Source organism: Chamaea fasciata, unplaced genomic scaffold (assembly GCF_029207755.1).
Source record: "Chamaea fasciata isolate MVZ Bird 193981 ecotype frontalis unplaced genomic scaffold, bChaFas1.0.hap1 SCAF_7, whole genome shotgun sequence".
NCBI lineage: Eukaryota > Metazoa > Chordata > Aves > Passeriformes > Sylviidae > Chamaea > Chamaea fasciata.
In genome coordinates this window covers 14,497,127-14,521,174 of record NW_027094092.1, presented here as the reverse complement: position 1 = coordinate 14,521,174, position 24,048 = coordinate 14,497,127, and the positions used below count along the sequence as shown (strand labels likewise).

The following is a 24,048-nucleotide window of genomic DNA, read 5'->3' as shown; positions in this document are numbered from 1 at the left end:
TAATACTTTAAGTCCACATAGAGGTTGCCAAAGGCCCCAATGTATGACAAAGAATATAATTTGTCATACATGTTACTGTGCTCATCAACCCCCCATCAACCCTTTTAAAAGAAGAGAAAACTCCCGTGAGATTCATGAAAGTTGCTTACATTCTTTTATTTTAATACTGGATTTTTAGAAGTAAAGATTCGGTGCCTAGTTTTGAACTCATCAATACCACAGACAAACTCCAAAGGATTACAGTAGCCTCAAAAATGCTGAAATGGGCAGATTTTATGTTGTGCCAGTTGCAGAGACTTCTTTCTAAATGACTAAAGTATTTTACGAAAAAAAAAAAAAAAAGACTGTCAGATGCTATCAATAAATAGCCTAAACTATTGATGGAATCCTGTAATAGATACTGAAGTGGGCCTTAGTAGCTGCACATAATTCAGGAAAAAAAAAAAAGGCCAAATGTGGAAGCCAGAATAGCTAAAAACCAGAGTATTCTCTGTAGTAGATGAAAGCCTTGAGGTTAAATAGTTACTCAGATGGGAAAGCATTCAAGCTCCTTTACATCAGAAGACAACACAAAACCAATTGAAAGCCCGGAGCTGTGTTCTTGTCCTATCTGAAGACTTGCATTATCTCACATTATGCTTAGGAGAGGAGAATACTTTCTGTCCATATGCACTGTGTTCCTTATGACCCCTGTGCTCAAATGAGAGCCTTGTATAAAAGCCATTAGCATCAAGTCTGTTACGGCATGCTGCACTGGATGACTTTTTTGGTGCTAGGGGGAAGGTTGTTGCATCTTAGCTGAGAATTTCAGAGCATGAACTTGTATTTGGATACACAAGTCCCTATTCTTTTGATGGAAAACATACAGCTTTTTTTAGCAGTCCATCTTTTGCTCTTCTCATCTGTTATGGAGGCTGCTGCAAAGTGGGCTAAAGAGCGAAAAGCAAGATCTGTATTTTTTAAATGACTATTAATTAGGGTACTGTAATCTTTGGCAAATAAACTTGAAGAACATTAATAGGATCTTGCAAGTCAGTAAGCACATTCCCTAATCCCAGACCACATAGCACCTGACCACTTCCCACAGGACTGTAAGAGGGATTTAATAAACAAGAAGAGACACAAAGGACTCAAAGTCATAGAAAACAGGTTGTAGGAAATGTACTGCAGAGCTCACCAGCCAGCTTGGAAGAGACAGAAGCAAACCTTTAATGCTAAACACCTCTTCTAAGCACATGTGGAAAATGACTGGTGGGCAGTGCTCATAGCAGATTCCCAGATAATTCTGTGCCAGAATGTTTGAGATTTTTCTTAAATGGCCAACTTTGAAAGAGTGTCTCCATTATGTGCCATGTTAGGAACCACATTGCTTTGCTGGACAGAGTTTGCTCTGTGTTTATTAAGGCTCTTTTTATACCCCAAAATCCTGCAGGTTTGGCATCTTGAAATGGGGCCAGCTCTGTATTCACATCTGCAAGCTGTGGACTCTCCTTCTGTCACTGAGCCTTCAGAACTGCTGAAGATGGTGGATTTTTCAACTCCAGCCTTGGCTTAGCCTGGCAGGGAACCAGACCATGGAGATGTTCTGTCAGGATACACATTAGAGACATGAGTTGAGGACACCAAAAAGTAGACAAAATGCACCAAGATCCCTGCCTCTAGTACCACTTACAGACAAATACTACTTCTGAACCCAAGCCATGAGTGAAGCTTGTGCGGGAGAAGCAGCATTGTTAGAAAAAGGAATTCTAGGAATGTCACCTTCAGGTAAGACCTGCAGTATCCATCTAGCTGGAACTCCTACCTATCAGCTGTTACTTTCTTTTGTTTTTAACATATACCCCATTTTGTAAAGTTTTATCAGGTTCATCTTGCACCCAAAAAAAGCATTTATCATCACAGCTCAGCTGGGTTTTGTTCAGTTTTTAGAGATTCTGAGAGGAGATGGAGAGCAGCACAAAGTTGTGCAATCCTTAAGCCAAATTTAAATCATTCTCCCATCATTCTTGCTAAGCTGTCGCCTGAATGAGTGTGTCAGGTATAATGGTGTAATAGTTGGGTTTTTTCCACCACGTGACTTCTCACATCACACCTCACATGTGGTTACAAAGGTCTCTGTTGAAAAATTCTCTGATTCCTGACAGGGATTCAGTAGTCTGTGTATGGATTAGGACATTGATGCTGCAGTAGACAAACCATCATGTTTGAAACAGCCATTTGCTGTAAATATGTGGTGTTACTGAGACAGGAGTATAATCCTTTCAGGCCCTCAGTGAGCACTCAGCATTCTGGCACCAAAAGCTGAAGTAATATTAGCAGAGGTCATGCTTCATGTACGCTAATTATGTCTTGAGAATGAAGATATGAATGAGAATGACCTGTCATGAAATCCCTAGCTACCTTACTAATTGAGGTAGCAATGCATCTAAATCTTTATGGTTTAGAACTTGCATGCTTAATTATGAATTAGAAAATTCAGGTTTTTTGCCTAAGATACTCACAGGTGACAAAGCGTGGTGCTGGCTGTCCTCAGTAGCAGTAAGGTCAGCAGGAATAGATGATTCTTGAATAGAGGAGAAGGACATTCAGATTTCACTGAGGAAGTCTCAAAAAGCAACAACCAGGTGGCCAATATGAAAAATGGTCATTTCTCTTCTCAGCCTCCACTTTGGAATTACACAACCCATCCACGGGGCATGGCTTTGTTACTGTATCATCAAATAAGCACCAAAAAATCCCAGAGACACTGTGGGCTCCAGACAAACTTCTCTGGTGTGGCATGGCAACATGAACTAGTGTGCTGAAGAGTATGAGAAGTCCTGTAAGAAACAGACATTACACAAAACTGGCAGGATTTGGACAGTAAAATCATCCAATGAGGCTTTAAAGGTGCCTTTTCCTTTCTTTCGTTCCCATTCGTGTATTACATGCAAACTACACTCTTTTTTGGCATATTTTTTACATTATTTTAAAATATTCCTGTTCCACCCACCTCACCTGAAATTGTCCTGAGTAGGTGCTCATCAGAAAGCAGTTGATTGCATTGATGTTTTTCTTGTGGTTGCACAACTATTGAGAGAAGAGCTGACAACATTTTAACCCTTACACTTAGTGCCTTCCACTGAAACAGTCTGAAGGGTTCTTCTTACAGTCTCTGACATGACTCAACAGGCTGATGAATGGCTGAACCTTTCTGTGCAATCTCTCATTCTCTTTCATTTTTCTCTCTCGTCTGTTTTCTTTTATTCCCAGCTGCCCAGGTTTGATCTGACTGAGAGGCTGAAGAGCCCCATGGTGGTTTGTGCTGGGACGGCACCATGCCTTCACACATCTTTTCTGTGAGCTGCTGTGTTGTGTCCTGTCAGAGCAGAAATCCTGCAATTAGTGTTTTCTTGGGCATCTGATGAAATACAGCTGCAAGGTTTTGGAGGCTGGAGTTGCCCTTTGGCCTTTTTCACAAGTTGCTACTTTGGTTTAAAAGTTGACTATTGGAGAAAACTCATGCATAGCTACAGGTTCTTGGAGAAAACTCATGCAGGGCTACAGGTTCATGAAGTCCTGCATAACTGCTCACTGTTTTTATGGCAAGCCTTTTCACAGGCCTCCCTGTGGTGATAGATCGACTTCTGTGTGCAGAGGTTTGTCAGCTGCACAACCCAGCCCTTCACAGGGGAAGCATCAGTGCTCAACGAACCATAAAACGCTGGGGAGGCTCTGTGATTCACCATGAGAAGCAGAATTTTTCAAGCATGCAACTACAGTTCATGTTAGGTGAAGAGAAAACATTCTTGATTAAACCTTGAGTGACCTAGGGTTGTAAAGACAATGCTTGACATCGCAACACTGTCCTGTCTGAGGTACAATTTATATTGACATGGATGTTGAGCTCATTTCTATGGATGCTAACAGCAATTTATATGTTTGGGGGGTTTTTTTTTGGGGGGGGGTGTTGTTTGGGGTGGATTTTTGGTGGTGTTGTTGTTTTGGGGTTTTTTTAGTCCTAGATTACTACACGAGCTCAGGCTCCACAGGACTTTGCAGAGTGAGCCCCACTGTAAGAAGGTACCTCTCAGTTTAAATTGTACAAGTTGATCTGTATCACACCAGCTGTTTTACCTCAGCTTTCAACATGATCAAACTAATGAACCGTAGCATGAGGTTATGTGGAATCTCCCAGGCCACACCAGCTGTGTGCACTTTGCTGGGGACAAAGCTTGCCATTGCCTTTGCAGATTGAGGAAATCTACAGCACTGGTGTCCTGGAAATATTTTTCTATCAGGCTGATTCTGTACAAGTAGCTCCTGTAGCCACAGACATCCCTGTTGTGCTCAAAGACGGGGTTTGTTTCTGTTGCTCCCAAGCCAGGAAGCAGAACTTTATAGTTGCGGTTGTCTTGGCCAGTGCTCCCCGCCACCACCACCACCAGTGGGGAAGCAAAAAGAGGGAGGATGAGAACCATTCCCTAGTCCTGATCCGCAGCAACAAGTGATTTGTTTCTGACCTGTATCACATTATCCTCAAGAAGAGTTGCAGATGTCCTTGACAACATTAACACGCAAGCTGCAGGTACAGTATAGAGAAAACTCCATCAGCTTGGGGTACTGACAGGAGGTATTCTTCTGCTGATGGAAATTACACACAATTTCTGCATCAGTACTAGGGTTAGGAAGGTTGGGGCTTTTTTCTTTAAAAAAAACAACCCAGATGCTTCCAGTTATACAACCCTTTATCCAGATAAGGCCACGGGAGCAATCCAAAATGTTTCCATTCAAGGGGAGAAAGACTCAGTGATCAGAAAATACTTTCCTACTTCTTCATTGTGTTTCCCAACTCCCTCCTTCATGTTGGCTGAGCCAAGCCTGGAAGCAGCATGGCTCAAAGCCAAGGAACAAGGATGGTATTGCTGGGGCTTTGTTTACTCTGTTCAATATGGAGGGAAAGGGTGAAGCAGTTATTGCTCCAGACACTCCCATTGCTGCCTTGTTTTTCATGTCATTATTTGAACAGGCAAATCCCCCTAACAGCACTGACACAACAGTGTCTGCCCCCTCAGCAATCCGGTGACATCATTTCCATTGCCAGTGGGTCTGTGCCAGCCAAGTGGAGGCAGGCTGGCTTGGGTCCTTAGAGAGACTCCTACTACTGTAATGATCTGCTGGGGTGACAGACCTATGTACTTGTTATCCTTTCAGAGAGCGCTTTTCAAAAATAACAGCCTTATTTTTTCATCAGAAGGCAATTATACAGTACAAATTGGTCCTCAGGTTGCCCAGGGTAGAAGAAATCAAGGAAGGAAGTACTTTCCTAGATATACAGTGACTTTAGAAGTGAAATATTTTTTCCCCAGAGAAGGAGAGAGGGAGGGAGCCAAACAGAATAAACTAGTGGTTAAATGGCTCATTAATTCTTCGCTTTCCCTGACCACACAGTAATCTGCAGCTGACTGAAGGAGCCCCTGACACCATGACCCTAAACCACAGCTCAGAAGCAGAAGACAGCTAGGAGACATATTATGGTGTCCTGCAATGTGATGTCAGTACTGACATGTGGTTCCACAGGCACAGAGAAGGTCTACAGCAATAAATACCCTGTCACAGGCCAGCTCCAAGGAGGAAATATTTCTTCTGAGTCATTGTCTGCAATGACAGTGGGGACACTGACCCTCTGGATTCACAGGAGCGATGGAACATCTCCAAACACAAGAGGTAAGCACAAGACTTGGGGTTCAGCTCAGGCTCCCTCTGTGGCCTTGGGTATGTCACTAACCTGCTTTGCACCTCAGGTGCTCACCTGGGGATTAGATACAAGAATACCTCCTCTTCTATCCCTTCCATTTGTTGGCAATCTCTTCAGCACCAGGCTTCCTTTTACTACATGTGTATGTAGCCCATTACATAGCACTTTATACAGCTGCTGTTTCAATTAAAATTCAGGGCATCCTTGTGCTCAGAGGGTGATATTATCATGTCCTGACATAACAGAAGATTGGTGTTACAAGTCATTTATCTTGTAGCATGTTTTCAGTCTGACTGGCATTTGTTCTCTAAATGAGAAGCAAAGAAATCTGTACATGTAGCAGACCATGTGACAGTCATTCTGGTCCAGAAGTCCCTGAAAGCACATTAAATTAAGCATTTAGAGGTCATCCTGTCAGGTAAATGCCTTCTCCTTTGTTCAGTTGCTCCCTACACATCCTTAATCATAACATGGATGTCTAATCAGCAGTGCTCCCAAACATAACTGAACATGGCCCAGCTCATCAAGTCAAAAGAGTAAGTGATCCTTGTGCCCAGTCTGGGGAATTGCAGAATGCAGTTACCCTACATGGTGAGATCAAAGTCAATTATTTTTTTTTTGGATTGGCCTGTGCCTGGTGTAATAAAACATATAGTAATATAAAAATTATAAATTAATACATAGTACTGAATTAGGCATCTGTTTCTTCAGAAGCCTATCCACGTGGTGCCATGAGTCTTCTAATCCCATTAAGAGTAATGGGCAACACATTAAATTGACAGAAGGAGTGGTACACTAAAAGGAGTAACGAGGTGTCAGATTGTATATTTGTATTTACCCATCACCCTTTCCTGATCGATTAGACCATAGGTATGTTACTTTGGCTATGTGTGCAGCTGAGAAAGAGCACTTCCAGTTACGTGGCTGTAGTTGTGTTCCTGTGTGGAAGTGCTCTAGACCTGGATTCTAGAGAGTCTGAAATGACTTCAGTAACTTCTGTCTGTCCTTGCATGTAGGCAAGGAGAGTTGTAAATGGAGGAAAGTTAGGTTGGCTGTGCCTTGCACTACATTCCTTTGATAACAGCCTATCTGTCTTCAGGCAGGACCAGCAGGACACAGATGTGAACTGATTTTCTATTCTTCATTATAAATGGCAAGTCACAAGGTTTATTTGCATAAACCTGAGAGATGGTAGAAAAACACTGAAGGAGAATGAGGAGATAAGCTCTTTTCTGAGAATGAGGTCTCATGAAAGAATTTTGCCATACAGCGCTACATTTACAATCCAAGGGATTTACCTGATGAGATCCCATGTCAATGCAACAAGCAGTATTAAGTACTTCAAGAAATGTGTTTCAGTACAGGCTGAAAATGGAAGATTTGCAGTGGACACTGGAAATTAAACTGTACACACAGTTCCCCTTGATTTCCCCCGAGCATTCTGTAGACTATTAATAGCTCAGAGCAACACCAACAGAGCAATATCCCTTCCTCTACAAGATCACCTGCTTTCGTTTATAATTGGGTGTAATTTAATCATGCATTTCTAAAGTGCTTTGGGAGCCAAATATCTGAAAGCACTTTACAATTTAATGGCATTAGTGAGAGAAGGCATTGATATATCCCTGTGGAGCAAAAGTCAGACACTTTAGTTACAGCCAAAGAAACAAAGAAATTAATTGCTTGCTTACAGTTGCATAGCACATTAATGGGAGGATGAGATTTCCAATTTCTGCCCCTCTTGCTTTTCAGTTTGTATTTGTTTGTATGTTGAGACAGGTATGCTGGTCAGATGCCAAGAGAAATGTGGTGCAATGTTCATTCTTCCTACTCCCTGAGTTTTCCCTGGTGGGAAGTTAAGGTCCAGATCATGAAATGTCATACCCAAGCTCTTTAAGATTTGTACTCATGCACGAGAAGACTCTCTGAGCTGACGGTGCTGGCTCTGTTTGCATGTTTGTGTGTGCAGTGGGAAGCAGCCCACAGTGACTGTCCTCAGCAGCATTTTGACTTCAAGATGGAGTATCCCGGGAAGGACAGTGCTTCCTGCTGCATCGCCCCACTGAGGAGCCACAGCCTGTGACAACAGCAACAGCAGTGTCCTCAGCTGGGCTTTCATCAGCAACCCCCACCTCCAGTGACCCACTATAGGGGCACTGTTAGCATCACATCCAAGCCTAAGCTGTGGCTCACCTCAACAAGAAGCACCTGCCTGCTTACGATCCCTACAACTTGCCACTGCAAGCTGATCATCTCTGGTAGGTCAGGTGTGCAGCCACTGGGATTAGTTGGGGGTGATTCCCTGCAGGCTGAGGAACCACAGATTTCATGTCTGAATGTAGTTCACACCCTGCTATCTTCCAGGACAAGTGCACTTGCTGGGACTGGCACTGTGTACCGCACTCCTCTGGGCTCTCTGCCTTGTCCACAGATAAGAGATTGCTCAGTCTGTAGATGCTGGAGCTGCAAGGGCCACATTGTAGGAACTTACCTTTATATCCAAAAAAACAGCCTAACTCTGTCTTCCTTCAGAGTCACTGAGATTTATCTTCAGTTATTTTAAGGCAGTCTTGTATCCCTTAAAACGGCTTATTTTGGCCAGCAGAGCTCATGAATTCCCTAAACAGCTCAGCAGCAAACATGGCCATTTCTCAGTCCCTAACCAGGCTTGCTCTGCATCCATGGCATGCTTAGCAATTCCAAGGAGTTCATGGATGCACTCTGACAATAGCCTTGTGCTTCTTTTGCACAGATGCTGCACTGGATATATCTGTTCTCTTCCTTGGTAAAATGGAAGGATTTTGCCAACCTTGTATGACAGCTAGTAAGGTTTTCAAGACAAAAAGAGGAAGAAAATCAGATATTTCATATCCCACTCTCCCTTCCCTCTTTTACTGAATCCAGTGAAGCTTTAAATCAAGTCATAACACAGAGCTTGGTTCCAGCTGGCTCAAATTGGTGGTGGGAGCATGGACACTTCCAGGTGCATGGGGTGAGGTTTCACAAACACTTCTACAAACTGTTTCAGAGACAAGCCCTGGTGCCTCAGGCCTGTTGAGTGTCCTCTTAAAGGGGACAAGAGAGAGAGGCTGCCAGGCTTGAAATGAAACTGATACAGCGCCAATAATGAAGGACTGTATTTGGAAAGATCTTTCAGGGTTATTTTTGTCTGAGATCATTACTTCTGGACAGCCTGCTGCCAACTGCTGAGCACACAAACACACCCCACCCAGGGTTTGGTTCTCTCTGCTAATGTGGAAGTAGCTCACAGGGGATCAGCAGAGGGAAAGGATGCTCACACTGGGTTTCCTGCTCAGATTTTCAAACTGATCTTTGTGTGCCACACTTCTTCACTGAAGCCAGCAACTGCCCACCCAAAAGACTAAAAGCAATTATTTGCCATTTTTCTAATAATTCCTGTTGTTACCATGTGTCCTACTCCCGATGCACGCTGATACACTCCTCCCTGAAGCCACAGTTGGAGCACAGCTTCCTTGTCCCTAAAATCAGTGGGAGCCTTGTCTGGTTGCCAGCCAGGCTGACGCAAGGAATCTTGATAGTGGTGCTCATCCAGTTCAGGGGAGGCAGACAGGCCTAAGGGGCACGAGAACAGCTCCCTATCCCCTCAGAGATCTGCTTGCTGGGTAGCACTTACCTTCTGCCTTCCCACGCTGGGCTTGTTGAGATGAGTACTGTTACAACAGGAACACACCTCTTCAAGGTTATTCAACACCGCCTTTTTACAGCAGACCTGGCTGAGGAATGAGGCTTGCAAAAGCACTGTATGGGTGAGGTGCTGATTTATATCCAAATTCCTCAATGGAAGCCCATATCTTCTGGGGCTCCTGCTTGTGTTGAGCTGGGCAGTTTCTGGGTAGGGTCACTCTGCTGCCAGATATTTGCAGCTGAGTGAGGTGGGAAATCAGGAGCCAGATAAGAGACTGTAAAACTGACTTTAGCAGATAAGGCATTAATGTCAAATCAAGCTTAACTGCAGGTTTGTTTTTATTATTTTTATTATTTTACATTCTTGATAATTTTAATTCTGAAAGAGGGCTAGTTACTGCCTGGAGTTGGGTACTGTAGGCTGGAGGGCATCATGCCTCATGTGGAAACAAGCACTCTTCGTTAGAACACGAGCCCCATCAGACTAGGACTCAAAAGATTTTCTTTAAGGACATTTTTCAAAGACTTTTAGTGGTCCCTACCTGCTGACAGGGTGTCCTATGAGAAGGGAGTAAGGACTGATCTAAGGGCTGAGCAAATCTGCTGATTTGAATAACTGTGAAGGAGTAGCTCATTTCTGTGTTGATTCTACAGGGACTAAACCTCTGTCTCAATTCCTGTTAATATATTGTGGCGGGTTTACTCCAGCTGGACACCTGGTGCGTACCAAAGCCATTTTATCACTACCCTCCCACAGCAGGACAGGAGAGAAAAAAAAATAACAAAAGGCTTAGGAAGCAAGCTAAGGATATGGAGATCACTCACCAATTACCATCACAGGCAAAAAACACTCAACTTGGGGAATTTAATTTATTACCAATCAAATCAGAGTAGGGTAAGAAGTAAACTCCTAAATTTTAAAACATCTTTCCCCTACTTCTCCCTTCTTCCTTGGCTTAACTTCATTTCAGAGTTCTTTACCTCCTTTAGCCACTGGTAAAGGAGGTAAGAGTGGATGGGGAATGGGGGCTGCGGTCAGTTCATCATGCCTTGTCTTTGCCCCTCTTTCCTCTGCTCTCACATATTCTCACTCCTCTCTTTGGCTGCAATTGCTGTTGCAGTTTTTTTTCTCCTCAGTAGCGTGGACACAGAGGCACTTGGACCCATTGCTTCTAGTGGACACAGGGGAAGCTTACAGAAGCCACCCCTGCAGTCCCCACCTGCCACCAAAGCCTTGCCACACAACCCAATACTTATGTACTCTTCTATTTCTCTTCTTTAATTGCACTCTTTTGCTTAGCCATGTTTTTCCATTTTAGCCCTTTTCGTAATATTTGCAAAAACAAATAGGGCATTGCACCACGTCAGTGAAACACAGCAGCAGCTTTGCTGCTGTTGTAGCTCAGAAGGGGGGAATATAATTTCCCTTAGGCTGAGAGGGGACAGGTTGCAAAGAACACAAAGACTGTCAGACCCAAAGTGAATTATTCAGAACAGTGCTGAAGTGAACAAGGGGAAATGGGAATGAAAATGAGAACTCCCTAAATTTGAACTGTCACTTCCTACAAAAACTGTGACCAGACATTTTTTCCTTTATACAGTGGAAAGCCTTATAGAGCTTAAAAACCTTTAAAAATTTTATAAAGCTTTTTATCTGTAACTTTGTGAGATTTGCACTCCAAACATAGGGTTGACTGCACTAATTATGGCACTTAGTCCTTCTCTTTTCCATAAAAAAAGATGGACACAGGGACAGGAAGTTTGCAGAAGTTGAAACACAAGATATAATTAGTGGAACCAGCTGTGCCTGGTCTGGCATGCAGAACAGCATTGTTGTGGTTGTGTAGTTTGCCTTCATGTGGCTCAAAATGCAGCTGCCCTTGGCTTCTGCAAAGGTCAGTTAGACCAGGTGGTACAGTGAGGCTTCTGCTCAGCAAGGGCACTTCCAGTGTTTCCATCTTCCTTCCCTTTAAGTGATTTTGTACAGTAGGATGTTAAAGGTGATATTTCTAATACCCTCTGCTAATGTATCCTAATGGTAATAAAAGGAGCCAAAGATAGGAGAGAATACTGCTTCCAAGTTCAAAAAGAGACCTGGATTCTCCCTCCTTTTCTCCAGATAGCCCAGCAGGAGCTCCATGATATTTTAGGCTTCTTTATGTGAGATTGTATATAAACACAGAGTAAGCCATACATCTGAAATACTTAAATCCTCACAATACCAAGAAAGTAAATACAGCCTTGCAAATGAGGGAGTCACTTTATAAAAGAGCTGGCCACAGAAAGTTCAGGAACTTCACTGCTAGTGGCCATGCCTAGATAAGGGATTTCAGAAAATCTGAACCACTGAACAGGCTGACAGGTAGATCAATACAAATATACATCCATTGGTTCTGGTTCTTTTAATGTAGACTGAAATCTTCCAGGAGCTGGTTGTGGAATAAAAATATAGCAGTGGCCAGCCACTCAGACACACTCAGTCTGAGACTATTGTGTCACTTTTGTTCCATCTGGAGCTAGGAAGGAGGTATGAGGAAACAGGATGCTCCTCCCAGCAGGTGTCCAAGTTTTTGAAAGGAATTGTAAAAGACCAAATAAAAGGGAAAGGAGAGAATCACTCACTTTTGCCTCCTGTTAACCCCTTTAGGCTGCCCTGAAAATAATCTGGTTGTATTTCTGCCTGGTACTGATTAATTCTCACATCAGGAACCATTCCACTTCAGAAGGGGAGTATGAAGGAGTCTCCATTAAGTCTGCAAGCAGATCCATTTAACTGACTGGGAGCACTTACACCCGCTGTGTTTCTATGCTAGAAATCCTTGAAACCTGTTCCACTGGTGACAGATGGCCTGGTTCAGGATTAATGAAACAAAATATCTGTGCCACTGCATCAAACAGCTGAAGAAGCTGGCATCAGATCCCCAGGGAGATAACAATGTGCAGACTACTCCTTTCCTCCTGGAAATTTTTCCTGGGTGAGGGGCGAGAGAAATTTGGCTATTAGCCTGGGAATTCCTGGCAGTGAGCAGTCTTCCTGTGCAGCAAGCTCCCTTCTCCCTGGAAGTGTGGACAAATGGCCATTGTCTGTGGGACTGGCTGGAGCAGCAAGGGGCAAGCTTGCTCCAGAGGTTGGCACCCAGGACGTGGTGTAACACTAACCAGGTGCCTGGTTGGTTTGTGTTGGATGTGCTCAGTAGGGTGCATGTGGGTGATTTCCAGGGTTCCCCAGGCAGGAATGCTGTGGCTGACTGTGACAGTCAGCTTCAGTGGGGTGCTGAGCAGCTCCAACACAAATTATGCTGGAGGGTATAACAGTGGCACAAAGCTGCCCACCACAGAGGGGCCTCATATTCGGTGCTGAAACAGTCAGAGAAACAGAAAATGAGCAAGGAGATGTCGTATATGCACAGTAAAAATACCCAGTAAATTAATATTTTTAATTGCTGTTACACACAGAAGGAATGAGAAAAAAAATTACATTCCAAACAAAGAATTAAAATAGTAAAATCAGCATAAAAATGTGTTAAGATCCCAGATCAAGTGGTTGTACTGTATGTGGTGACCTTTACAATCACAGTAAAGAAAGTAAGTGCTAGAGACTTTCAGACGTGGCAAAGTGCTTGACTCCCCAGAGGAGAGCAGCCGTTTCAGTCACATCTTTCAGTGCACTCTGCCTGGAATGTGTGGAAGAGGGGCTGGAGCAAGAGACAGGTCCAAGACATAGAGATTAGTGTTCAGGACAGACCAGCCACTCTGCATTCTCAGGCAGGCAGAACTGCCACTTACCCGGTGGCGTTTGCTTTGTCCTTCCTTGTTTTAGTTTTGTTTTGTTTGGGTTTTTTGGGGGGGGGTTTGTTCTTGTTTTTGTTGTTGCTTTCTGGTTTTTGAGTTTTATTTAACAAAGCTTCAGGCTCTGCTGGCCTGACCCTGCCAGCCCCATAGGCTTGGAGCAAGCCCCCCCAGCTGAATTAGGAGCAAAGCTTGGTCCAGCAGGAACCTGCACCAGCAGGGTCTAGATAAATATGTTTGTAGTGATTCAGCACCATCGCCCAACGGGCTGGTTTTGGTTTCTTGGTTTTCTTCCATCAGGAAAAGGTGTCTTTTATTTCCTTATGCTCTGTCTTTTGACTGATCCAAATTGGCCCAGTCATGCTCCCACTGAAGTCTTGGTGGCTCAACCTCTGCATCCTGTGCTTCAGCCTCACTCTCAAGCCATCACACCACTCCAGTAGCTCACCCGACAGCAGCACGGCGTCACCACAGAAACAATACAAGCCACAGAAGTTTTGGCATTCCTGCCAACTGGCCACTTTTTTCATTTTTAGTCTGTCTAGAGTTGTGAATTTTTATTCTTTACAGTAAGAGCAAAAATAAAATAACGTTAAGAAAATTTTCTCCAAACTAAGAAAATGAAAACCCATCAAATATTTTAAAGAAACCATAAAAATTTGCATTGTGTTTGCTTCTGAGTTCATATTAAGATTTTACTGCAGCTGCTTCAAAAATATGGTCCATTTCACATGTACACAGCTCACATTCCTTGGTGTGTAATTCCTTGCCTTCATTTGTGTTTGTAGAGCAGCTAGGGCTACAAAAACTAGGTAGTTTCTAGCTGTGGTCCAGATTTAGATCAGTGAACAGTGGCATTTTTATCCTAGTTGAGAACATGGTGATGGTTGAGAGCTGTATTTCTAGATCAACTTTTGTTCTGGGCCATAGGACTGGTAGTACAAGCACTTCCTTTGCTATGAAACCCACTGCTTCCTTCATTTGGGTGAAAAAAAAGGAATTCAAGAAGGATGTGCCAACCTTATTGATTCTATCAAGGCTTTCTCTCTCTGCTGATTTTAAAGCCAGTAAAATTTACAATGGGAGAAATTAAACATCCCTTTGAAAGTTATCTCATGAAACCCAGCTGACCTTCTGAAGACTGAAGGTTGAACAGAATGACTTCATTTTCTATTCCAGCTTTTGCAAAAGCCACATCAGACTGTGGGGTACTCTGTTTTGGCTGGATTACATTTACTCTAGCTAACAGTGAGGGACAAGACCAGACTGCAAAAGTTGGATACAAGGTTAATATCTAAAAATTTGGTCAAGGCTTTTAGAAGAACTAAAAACAATTTGCAAAACTGAAATTAGAGAGTTCAGATTTTTAAGCTAAACCTCACTCAGAGCTCAAGTGTAGCTGAGCCCATCCTATTAACCAGCATGAATAGATATTTTGCATTTTCTTTCTATCTGATGCAAATTGAAAAGGCAGTCACACATTCTGTGCTTTAAGAGAAGTCCTACAGATCCCTAAAAGTAATTTTAACATTGAAGTTGGATAATACTTGTGACTTACATAGCATTTGACATCTTCAAAGTGCTGCATGAGCATCAATCCTCACGACATCCTTGTGAGGTAGGTAAGGGCTACTCTCTCCATTTTAGAATGGGGCGAGGGCCTGGTGCCCTGCTGGGACAACTTGGCATTGCACTGGCCCTCATACACCAGATGTGGACCTGCCCCCAGAAAATTTAAGTGACTCACCCAAGGCCACAAAAGGAGCGAGCATGGATAAAAGGCAAGAGAATTACCCAGGGGGATTTCTGTCATGAGAAGTCAGCAACTTCCCATCCTTTTCCAAGAACACAGCTATGATGCCTCTGCTTAAAAGACCCCCTGTCTGTATTCAGAAACCAAGCAAAGAGAAAGAGGCACCTGCCATTGAGCTCTACAGTTGCTGCTTGCTTTGATCTGCTTCTTCCAGAACAGCTCCCAAAAATAACACGATAGCAAGATGAAAATGCAGGCGTTAGTGTCAAACTGCAGGACTGGAAAACTTTGAAGAGCCACTAAAAACTGCCAAGTTCCTCCTGGGAATTTTATAAACTTGTGTAGAAATATATAAATTACCTCCACTGATGGCAACATGAGACCTTCAGCGATCTACTCAAAAGCCATGTTAGAGTAATTCTTAAACCAATCAGTCTTACAGATGCCTCAATATGGAGGAGTAAGAAGCCAGGTAAGAGTAAAGCTTAAAGTTAAATCCCCTGGCTTTTTTCTTCTTGACCTACATTTCTACATGAGCATCACCCTGTGACACAGCCCAGAAGCATTACTGGCACTTAAAAACAAGTTGCAATTAGCACTGCTTCTTTAACTGACCCTGGGAGGAGGATCTGCAAGGAGGATCTGCCTATAGGAAGAGGCTGAAGTAAACGTGCTGCATCTTTTGTATGTCCAGTTAAAGAGCCAAAGGACCTCCAAGAGAGTGATAACTACAGAAAGTAACCAAACCATCTGTGTAAGCTCAAGTGACCACAGACAGGGAGGGCAGAAGGACGTTTGGATACAGCAGTGGGAGAAGAAGGCCTCTGTGCTTAGCAACAAAAGGAGCTGCTGCTGCTGCTGGGGCCAGGAACACTACACCACCTGGAAGGCTTCATTCCCTCTGCAACATTCCTGAGCCAAAGACTGGGAGCTTCTCAAGGACTGTACTTGTGAAAAGAAGAAGAATGGGTCAAACCTCAGTTTTAAAGTGCAAAGAGGCAACAGGAGGGTCCACAAAGGCAGCCCCCAAGACAGTAACACCATTTGTCACATACGAACACCACTCCTTTTTTTGCTCTACTTCAAAGTGAAGATTGCCCTCGCTGGGGTTGAGGGAACAGTTTTAATCCCAAGAAAAATTATTTAATAGACTGCCAGCAACTGCTTAGTGCTTCTCAGGATTTAGGCATCTCAAAATTGTGTCAGATCACAGTCCACAGCAGCTGGTCTCTTCCCAGCAGGAAAGAGCCTCCAGGAAAACAGTCTCATTCAAGTAATATGGATTAGAAAGAAGAATGCAGAGCCAGAGAGAGATCTGGAAGATTAAGAGCCTTTGCCTGCAAACCTCCAAGCCAACCAGGACTCTACTTTGTATGCTGAGGGCTCTGCCTCGTTCCCAGGAAGGCTGAAGCTGTTGCAGCACTGGGATGAGCCAGTGTGACTGGCCAATGTGTCCCAGCCAGGTCACTCCAGGTGACCTGTTCCAGGACAGCAAGGGAACGACAGCCCACTTGGGCTGCACAAGTCTCTGCTGTCCCACCTAGAGACCTCTGCCCCCAGAAACTGCACCTCTGATGGCCAGTGGAGAGGAGAGGCCTCCTCAGAACACATCAAGACTCTTTTCTACAAGTATCCAGTGGCTGATGGTAGAGCAGGATAGCAAAGCGAGCCAAGAAGAAAAAGCACAGAAAAGTAACTCAGCTATTTTCAGGCAGTTCAAGACTACTCGTTTCTAGAGAAGAAAAAAAGAGAATCAAAACTCGAGACTTTTAAATAAAGCTTACTTTATCACACAAGCATTTCCCTCAAAGCAAAGGGAAGCTCAGGATGTGGGGGAGCTCCTCTGAAGAACTGCCAGCTAAGGACTGAGTGTGCTGGAGTGACCCATGCCAAGGAGCCGGGACTCAAAGACTGCAGTGTGCTGTTTGCTCACATGCTGGGAGGATGGTGGGGTCCACCCCAAATGCTTAGACTTCCTCTTAGCTGGGTCACTGTTGCAGGAGGAGATTTGTGAACAGCCAAGCCGAGTAACAGCAGGTGACATCTGCAGAGAGCTACCCTGCAGGGTTCAATCTGTGGCCAGGAGATAAGCAATGCTGATGAATGAAAATGGTTTATGGCTCTAAATTCCCTTAGCTGTTTACTCCAGGCAGGCCCCGATGTGCCAGTGAATGAATCCTGACAGTATTACATAACAGCATTAAAGGGAAGGGATTACACGGGGCTGTGCTACCTACAGTGCTTTCCCTCTCCATAATGCAGCTGACCATTCTGATCCCTGTCTGAAAAGCAGCAGATGCCCCCACGGGGTCAGGGTGGTTAACCCAGATCGCCGTAATACTGGCTGCATTTGCACTGATAGATAAGTCATGGGGAGGCAATGCCTGTTCCCTGCCAGGCACACCAGGTGAGGCTGGAGAAGAGCGGGAACACAAGGGAAAAGCTAGCAGGGTTCTATGAGAGTCCACGTGAGTTTGAGAAGGAAGTGGCAGGCGGTGTTGAACACAAAGGACAGTGCTTTTCAGGAAGCTCTGCTGAAAAGGGGCTTTCTAAAAAAAAAAGAAGTGGTGCAAAGAGGATCGTTTTCTACCAGCTGGCTAAACAAGGCAATCTACATCCAAAATCAGGGCCTTGATCACAGGAAATGCTCACACAAAGATTCAAGATACTGCAGGCAGCAGTACTCAAAGTACCACTGAAAGCGCTACTAAAACTTAATGAGTGCATGGAATATTACTTGTTAGGACATTGGTGCCTGTCTGCCATACTGAGGATAATTAGGGCGTACACGAAGACAATGAGTAAGTTCTGCTTTAAAAATCAAAGTTCCTTGTGTGCCCATTACATCTCACTGGTGGCTGCAGGCACCGTGTAACCGCGTGCACGTGGCGAGGGAGAACACACTGGCCTGGCTACCGAGATCTCCCTGAAATGTCACCAAACTCCTGCTCTCTACACTCCTGCCACATGCAGCAACGCTGACTTGCACCTAGAGACCTGCCCTGGAGCAGTGATCACTGCAATCAAAGCACACAGCACTGCCAGCACCTCTTGCTCTGTGCCCTCAGCTTGGGGTTCTGCTTTCATGCTGGCTCCGCTGGGTACTGCCCCACACGCTGCCATTGACTCCAGAGCTCAGCTCCCAGCTGGATATGCTGGTTTTACTCTCCCTCCAAGCTTCCTTTCAGCAGAGGAATAGCTCCAGTTTGCATACTGAGTTTGTAATGCACAAAAAGAGACAAACATCAGTTAAATTAATTTTTACCTATGACTTTAGCAGAGATCTGTGCCTATCTGCCTACAGTTGAAAGCAAGCCTTTTAGCACAGTGCCAAACCTCCTTTCCACCAGCCTTCCTCTTCCCAGACATTCAGCATCAATTTCAGGACTAACAAGTAAAATGCAGTAGTACAGCACTTCCAAGGAGGAAAAGTTGAATGAATAACTACTGCAGGGACAGTCTAAGCTTTCTGATGTAGACTCCACACTGAAGGAAGGTGTATTCAGAGAAAGCCAATGAAAAAGAATTTAATTCTCAAAAGTAATGCTTCAAAGAAGCAAAATCAACATCACCAGTGTGCCTAGAGAAATGGAGATCTCTCTCAGGGGTGAATGCAGCTACAGCACCTGAGATATAACCCATGTGTTCACAGACTACTGGCACTCCACCTAGCTCCTCTTCCTGAAGTCCTCTTCGTCCCTGGTCTCCACGGCCGACAGCGCGATCAGCATTTGGGCGGCGTAGTAGGTGGCCATGATGATGAAGCGTGAGTAGGGCACGGGGAAGCAGAACTTGTTGAGCGCGATGGTGAGGTCCGACACCATGAAGAGCATGGCGCCCACGCAGGCCGACAGCTTGGTCCACGTCCACAGGTCGTTGCACAGCTGCACGCCCGCCACCGCCCGCCAGCCCATGAAGCCGATCAGGGCGATGTAGACGGCCACCAGGTAGGTGAACGGGCCCGAGAGGTAGGAGTACAGGAAGGCATAGCAGGAACTGGAAACAACGCCCATCAGCAAGCCGGCTTTGAGGTCCAAAGGCTTCATGCCAAAGGCTGAAGAGTACAGGATGTGTGTGATGGCGAACATCAGCAGACCTGGAGAGAGGCATTGACACACAAAGCGTGACCTTTCATCAGTGACTGGCAGTCAGTAACAGAAGAAAACATTCCTTGTGCTGTCACCTACCAGTGATAACCATACTGACCGCTTGGGACAATTTTATTACAAAAATCTGTATATGGGACATAGCACCAAGCCCCCAACCTAAAAAAAAGCCCCAGCACAATTACAGCTGCAGACAAGTACAGCTCTACTGTGACAAAAGCCTTTCTGCTGAGAGGCCAGGTGAAACTAAGCTGCTGGAGAAGGAATTGATCTTCTTTTTCAGGTAGTTCCTCTTCCCCTGCTTTGAGTGGAAGGTTGGGAGCAAGGCAGACCAAAGATCACCCCTTTTAAATACCCACAGGTTTTTTTTTCATAGGTCACATATGGAACAGGAAGGCTGGAACCATAGCAGTGTAGAAACAAAACGTGACAAAAGACACTAATCCCTCTGAACCCTGACACAAAGCCTGCCCGTATTTAGCCACAAACCCAAAGGCACTTGAGGACTAAATCTGGCTGCTTCTCCATCTCTGTCCATAGCTGGGAGAAACCTAAGCTGGAAAGAAGCAGCTGGCATATTTCAGGGACTGCACCAATGTGATCTGCCAACAATTTTATGGCTATTTGCAAGATTAAGATGAACCTTACCAGGAATCAATCATAGAAAATAAAGTGCCAGCTTGCCTTTGAAGTGCAACACCCCTGAGAAATGCCAGATGTGGGTGTTGGAGGGTGCTGCCCATGTGTTATTCACTTGTCACTAATCCATTTGACAGAAATATGTCCCAATGTGTTGGTACAGCTGCTGCCTCCAAGCTGTCATGACAACTGTAGATAATGGGCCACAAACAGAGCCCAGCTCCTTGGGTCTTTTTGTTCCCAGACCCACATATGGTGCAGCTGCAGGCCCTCCAGCTTTATCCTGGCAGGGTTATTAGAGGAGCTGGAAGTTTTCATGCAACTCTAAAGCATGAAATGGAGAAAAGGATCTGGGAACCTGAGTCCTCCAGCAGGACACTTGTTCACATTGAACACATGATGCACTGGTGTAAAAGGCAGTCACAAAAACTTGCAGCTGGCAGACGTTGCTTCATCCTACTACTCTTGTGTTGATGCAGCTCAAGGAAGTGGAAATGTCTCCCTGCCTTTGGGAAGGACCAGATCAGACACCCACCGAGAGCTCAGCCATGGTGGGATGAGAAGGAAATCCACAGGAGGGAGAGGGCTGGTGAGATCTGTTTTGCAGGGTGAGGATAGAGAAAATGGACAGCATGTAGGGGAAAGAAGAGAAGCACAAAAGAGAACAATGAGAAGGTGATGTTTCACAGAGCTATTGCACCTCATGGACAGAACACTGAAGAAACTGAGAAGGGATTTAGGACAAGAGCTTTCTATATGGTTATAGTGCAGGAAAGGTTAGAGCCCAGGGAGGTGATAAGGAGAAGAGGGATGTGTCACTCGAGCAATGAGGAATGTTTTTTCCTTCAGTGGTATTATATGGAGCATTCTGCAACAGAGGACTGAAGAATGTGTTGTCCTTCATGCAGGCATCTGGGAGTGAGGAGGAGGAGGAGGAGGAGGAGGAGGAGGAGAGGACAGGATGTGGCAGGCAAAGAGCCTAGAATGGCAGGAGTTTCATGACATGTGGTGAGGCTGGTCACAAACAAGGGAGTCAGCTCCCAGGTTTACTCATTCAACACCCACAAATCAAGCTGGGGAAACCTGTGATGGCTGCACAGGGAAGGGGCTGCATTCCTCTTGCATTTCTCAGCCTTTAGCTTGGTCCTCTCAACCACTTCAGGGAGATCAGCCCTTTCTCCCACTTTCTTTGGGTTTTTGCTATAAGGCCTTTTTGCTAGTCCCTATCTTCTTCACTAAATGCATAAATTGTTTCTAAGTGCTTGCAATCAAAGGAGGTGGATATTAACACTGTAAAGTATCTTCTACATGCAGTAAGACAGTAATCAGAAAATAATGTGTTATTAGTGGACTGAAACAGCAAAAATTAAAAAAAGTCAAATGTGCCAGGAGTAGGTTCCCAGGCTCTCACTTCCCTATAAAGTAATGAACAAATGTCCTTTTATAAACTCATTGTCTCAAAAGCTTTTCAAATGAGCCCAGTTTCCAACCCTTTTCAGTCCAAAAACTGCAGAAATTGAATAGAATGTTCATTTTCATCCAGTATTTCCTCCTGAAAATTCAAATTCCCACAACTGATGATGTCAAAAATATCGTCAGTTGTCAGTAACAGCAACCTGATCAGTTTTTAATAGGAGAAAATACATTTTGTAGGCAAAGTGAAGGATGAAGTGGAGCAGTGCACTTTATCTGCTCATATCTGAAGTGAAAATATTAACACTTCCCTTCAAAAGGTAGTAGCTCAGTGGGCTGAGATTTTCAAAATGCTCCAACAGAGCTTTTCTTCTCCTTAAGAAGAAAAAATGTGCCTAAACCCACAAAGCAAAACTTCTCAGTTTTGAAACAAGGGTAGAAAACCTGACTGATTGGCAGATTAAAGCACATCAACCAAATGCTGAATCGCTGTGCCTGGTTAACCTTTCTCTGGCAGTAACTTGGAGAGGAAACTCAGAGATACATCAGTTACATGGGAATGGAGAAGCGCACGTACACAAAATGGAGATGCTCGTACACAAAAATGATCATGGGGAGAATTGGGCCTTGAATGTTTTCCAAGCCATAGCTCAAGGAGCAACTCCAGGAGGCAAAACCAGTTGGGCTGAGGAGACTGATCCAGGTGCTTCTGTTGGGAGGAGGCCCATCAGTAGGAATGTCAGCACTCAACACAGAAGTGATGGCACCTCCAGAAAGCTGGAGCTCCTCAGCATTATGCCCAAGGTTCAGCCAGATAGATCCAATCCTCAGGGCCTAATCCAAACCCTACCAAAACCAGTAAACATTTTTACATGAACTTTTAATGGGATGGGAATAACCCCTTGGGAAGCAGGATTAAAACCAGATTCAGAGCATTTGGCCTTTCATATTTGGCACTGCTCACACTTCCTTCTCATAAAGAAAGAGCTTGTGGGAATCACAGAATAAAACTAAATACTAACTTCATGAGAGAGGGGAAAAACTAAGCCTTTGACTTTCAGAGCTGACAACAGCACAAGTCAGGAAAGTTCCCTCATCTCATCACATTTTCCAGTGGGACAGTCACAGCAGCCAGTTAATGGTGGGCGTTATGTGAGATCCCTGTGCTGGTTAAATTAACTTCAGAAACCCCACCAGTCGGTTCAGTGAAGGACTCAACTGCTGCTGATTTCTTGTGACAGTCCAAGGCCAGGGAGAGAGTTGCTGCAGGCAGGTTCAACATTGCTTTAAATGATTAATCTGAATCATTACGTTCGAGTCTGCAAACTAGCAAAATAAACCAAGCTCATTTTGCTCTGAGAGACGTGGATTTTTCTGCAGAGAAGACAAACCACCAGTAAGGTTTGTCCTTGATTGACCATCATTAAAATATTTTGCAAAACAGACATGTCTTGTACAACAGTCTGCATGATTCACGCTGATGAACCTGCAAGTAGGACAAGATTGCTGCTGCTTTGGTTTCTATGATCTGCTTAATGCCTCCCCCAGGCAATGGGCTTGTCTATCAAAACATAAATGTTCTCTCCACCTGTTCTCCACCAAGGACCTTTGCACAGTATGTTTCATCCCCAAACCTCACAGCAAAGGGCTGACAGATCTCCCTGCAGAGAGACAGGGGGTAAATACTTCCTGTAGCTTCACGGGAACTGATGGCTGCCACAAGCGTTTCCTTCTCTCCCCCAGGAATTCTGGCATGCCACCTTCTCAACTCCAGCCACCCCAGATGCTGTGACACATGCCAGGAAACCTAACTTGACCCAATTACCTCTCTAACCTCAAGAGAAGCTCAAGAGAAAGATTCATCCATTATGTGATTCCTCAAACCATGATGGATTTTAGTCAAGGCATGAGTGCTTCCCAGCGCCTGGGGCTTAAGCTGAACATGAATAAACAAAACATGTGGCCCACCAACTCATTACTAAATAAAGAGGGTAACAGCTGGGCACTGTGGCATCCCTTTATGATTGACACTGTACTCACCATGAATGAAGTAGCCCTGCTCCTGCCAGATGAGAAAGGCATCTCCCAATGCCGAGAATATGAGTCCTGCTAGGATGCGGCTGGCACTCCGGTGTGACACTAAGAAGTTAATCCCATGAGCCAGAAGGAAAACCCACAGGCAAAAGATGGGCAGACATTTGATGAGGGCACTGAACCAGGAGGGACTGGAAGTTGGCAGCCAGAGGACAAAATAGACACAAGTGGCTTTAAAGAAGGGCACCAGTTTGGGGCCTTCACTCTTCACCTAAGGAAAACAAACATTAGAAAATGAGAAATTAGTAGGATCATCAGAAGCATCAATGGAAAAACTTCATAACAGGACTGGCTCCTTCCTTTTGAAAGTTGCTCTTCCATATACTGTCAGCTGGCAGTGTTCCTACCCCAAGAAATGCTGGTTGAACTTGACCATGATCCTCTCCCTCAACCTTTGTGACCCTCTCTGCTGAAAACATTTCAGTGTTTTCTCAGTTGGGAGGATGAGCTTTGGGTGGTGGATTTGGAGGAAGTTTTAATACCTTTTATTTGTTCCACTAAAAATATTTAGGCCATTAGTCAAACTCCTCTGGTGCACCTTGTCACCTATCTTGTGTTTAGGCTAACCCCTTTTATACAGCTTTCCAGGAGCTGTGAAAATACTGCATGCCTAGATATATCCCAGCAGCAAACAAGCCAGTAAAGGCACAAATCTTCTCTCCCATTTTCACAAATCCTTCTGCTTGGCCAGTTACAGATCACCCTGAGGATACAACCTCTCTCCTAACCCATTCTTTCCCCTGCCCTGTAGCCTCGTGCCTGGAGCTTGCCGTTGGCATCGCAAGTGTCAAAACCCAACACATCAACTTCCCAGGTGAGGATGTCACTTCCTCGGCTGACTAATACCAACA

At 44.6% G+C, this 24,048-nt stretch overlaps 1 protein-coding gene and 1 long non-coding RNA gene across 2 annotated transcripts in view; one reads left to right on the top strand and one right to left on the bottom strand.

Annotated features, from left to right (window-relative positions):
- Nucleotides 1–4,906: 4,906 nt before the first annotated feature.
- Nucleotides 4,907–24,048, top strand: part of LOC136292239 (uncharacterized) — a 23,405-nt gene continuing 4,263 nt past the window's right edge. The window contains exons 1-2 of the long non-coding RNA XR_010721865.1: nucleotides 4,907–5,706; nucleotides 7,707–7,995. This is a non-coding gene — a long non-coding RNA (uncharacterized lncRNA). The remainder of the gene's footprint in view (nucleotides 5,707–7,706; nucleotides 7,996–24,048) is intronic.
- Nucleotides 12,826–24,048, bottom strand: part of TMEM86A (transmembrane protein 86A) — a 26,776-nt gene continuing 15,553 nt past the window's right edge. Inside the window, exons 2-3 of the mRNA XM_066187662.1 lie at nucleotides 23,144–23,408; nucleotides 12,826–19,041 (exon numbers count right to left, since the gene is read on the bottom strand). Coding sequence (XP_066043759.1) covers nucleotides 18,614–19,041; nucleotides 23,144–23,408 — 693 coding nt within the window. The 3' untranslated portion in view covers nucleotides 12,826–18,613. The remainder of the gene's footprint in view (nucleotides 19,042–23,143; nucleotides 23,409–24,048) is intronic.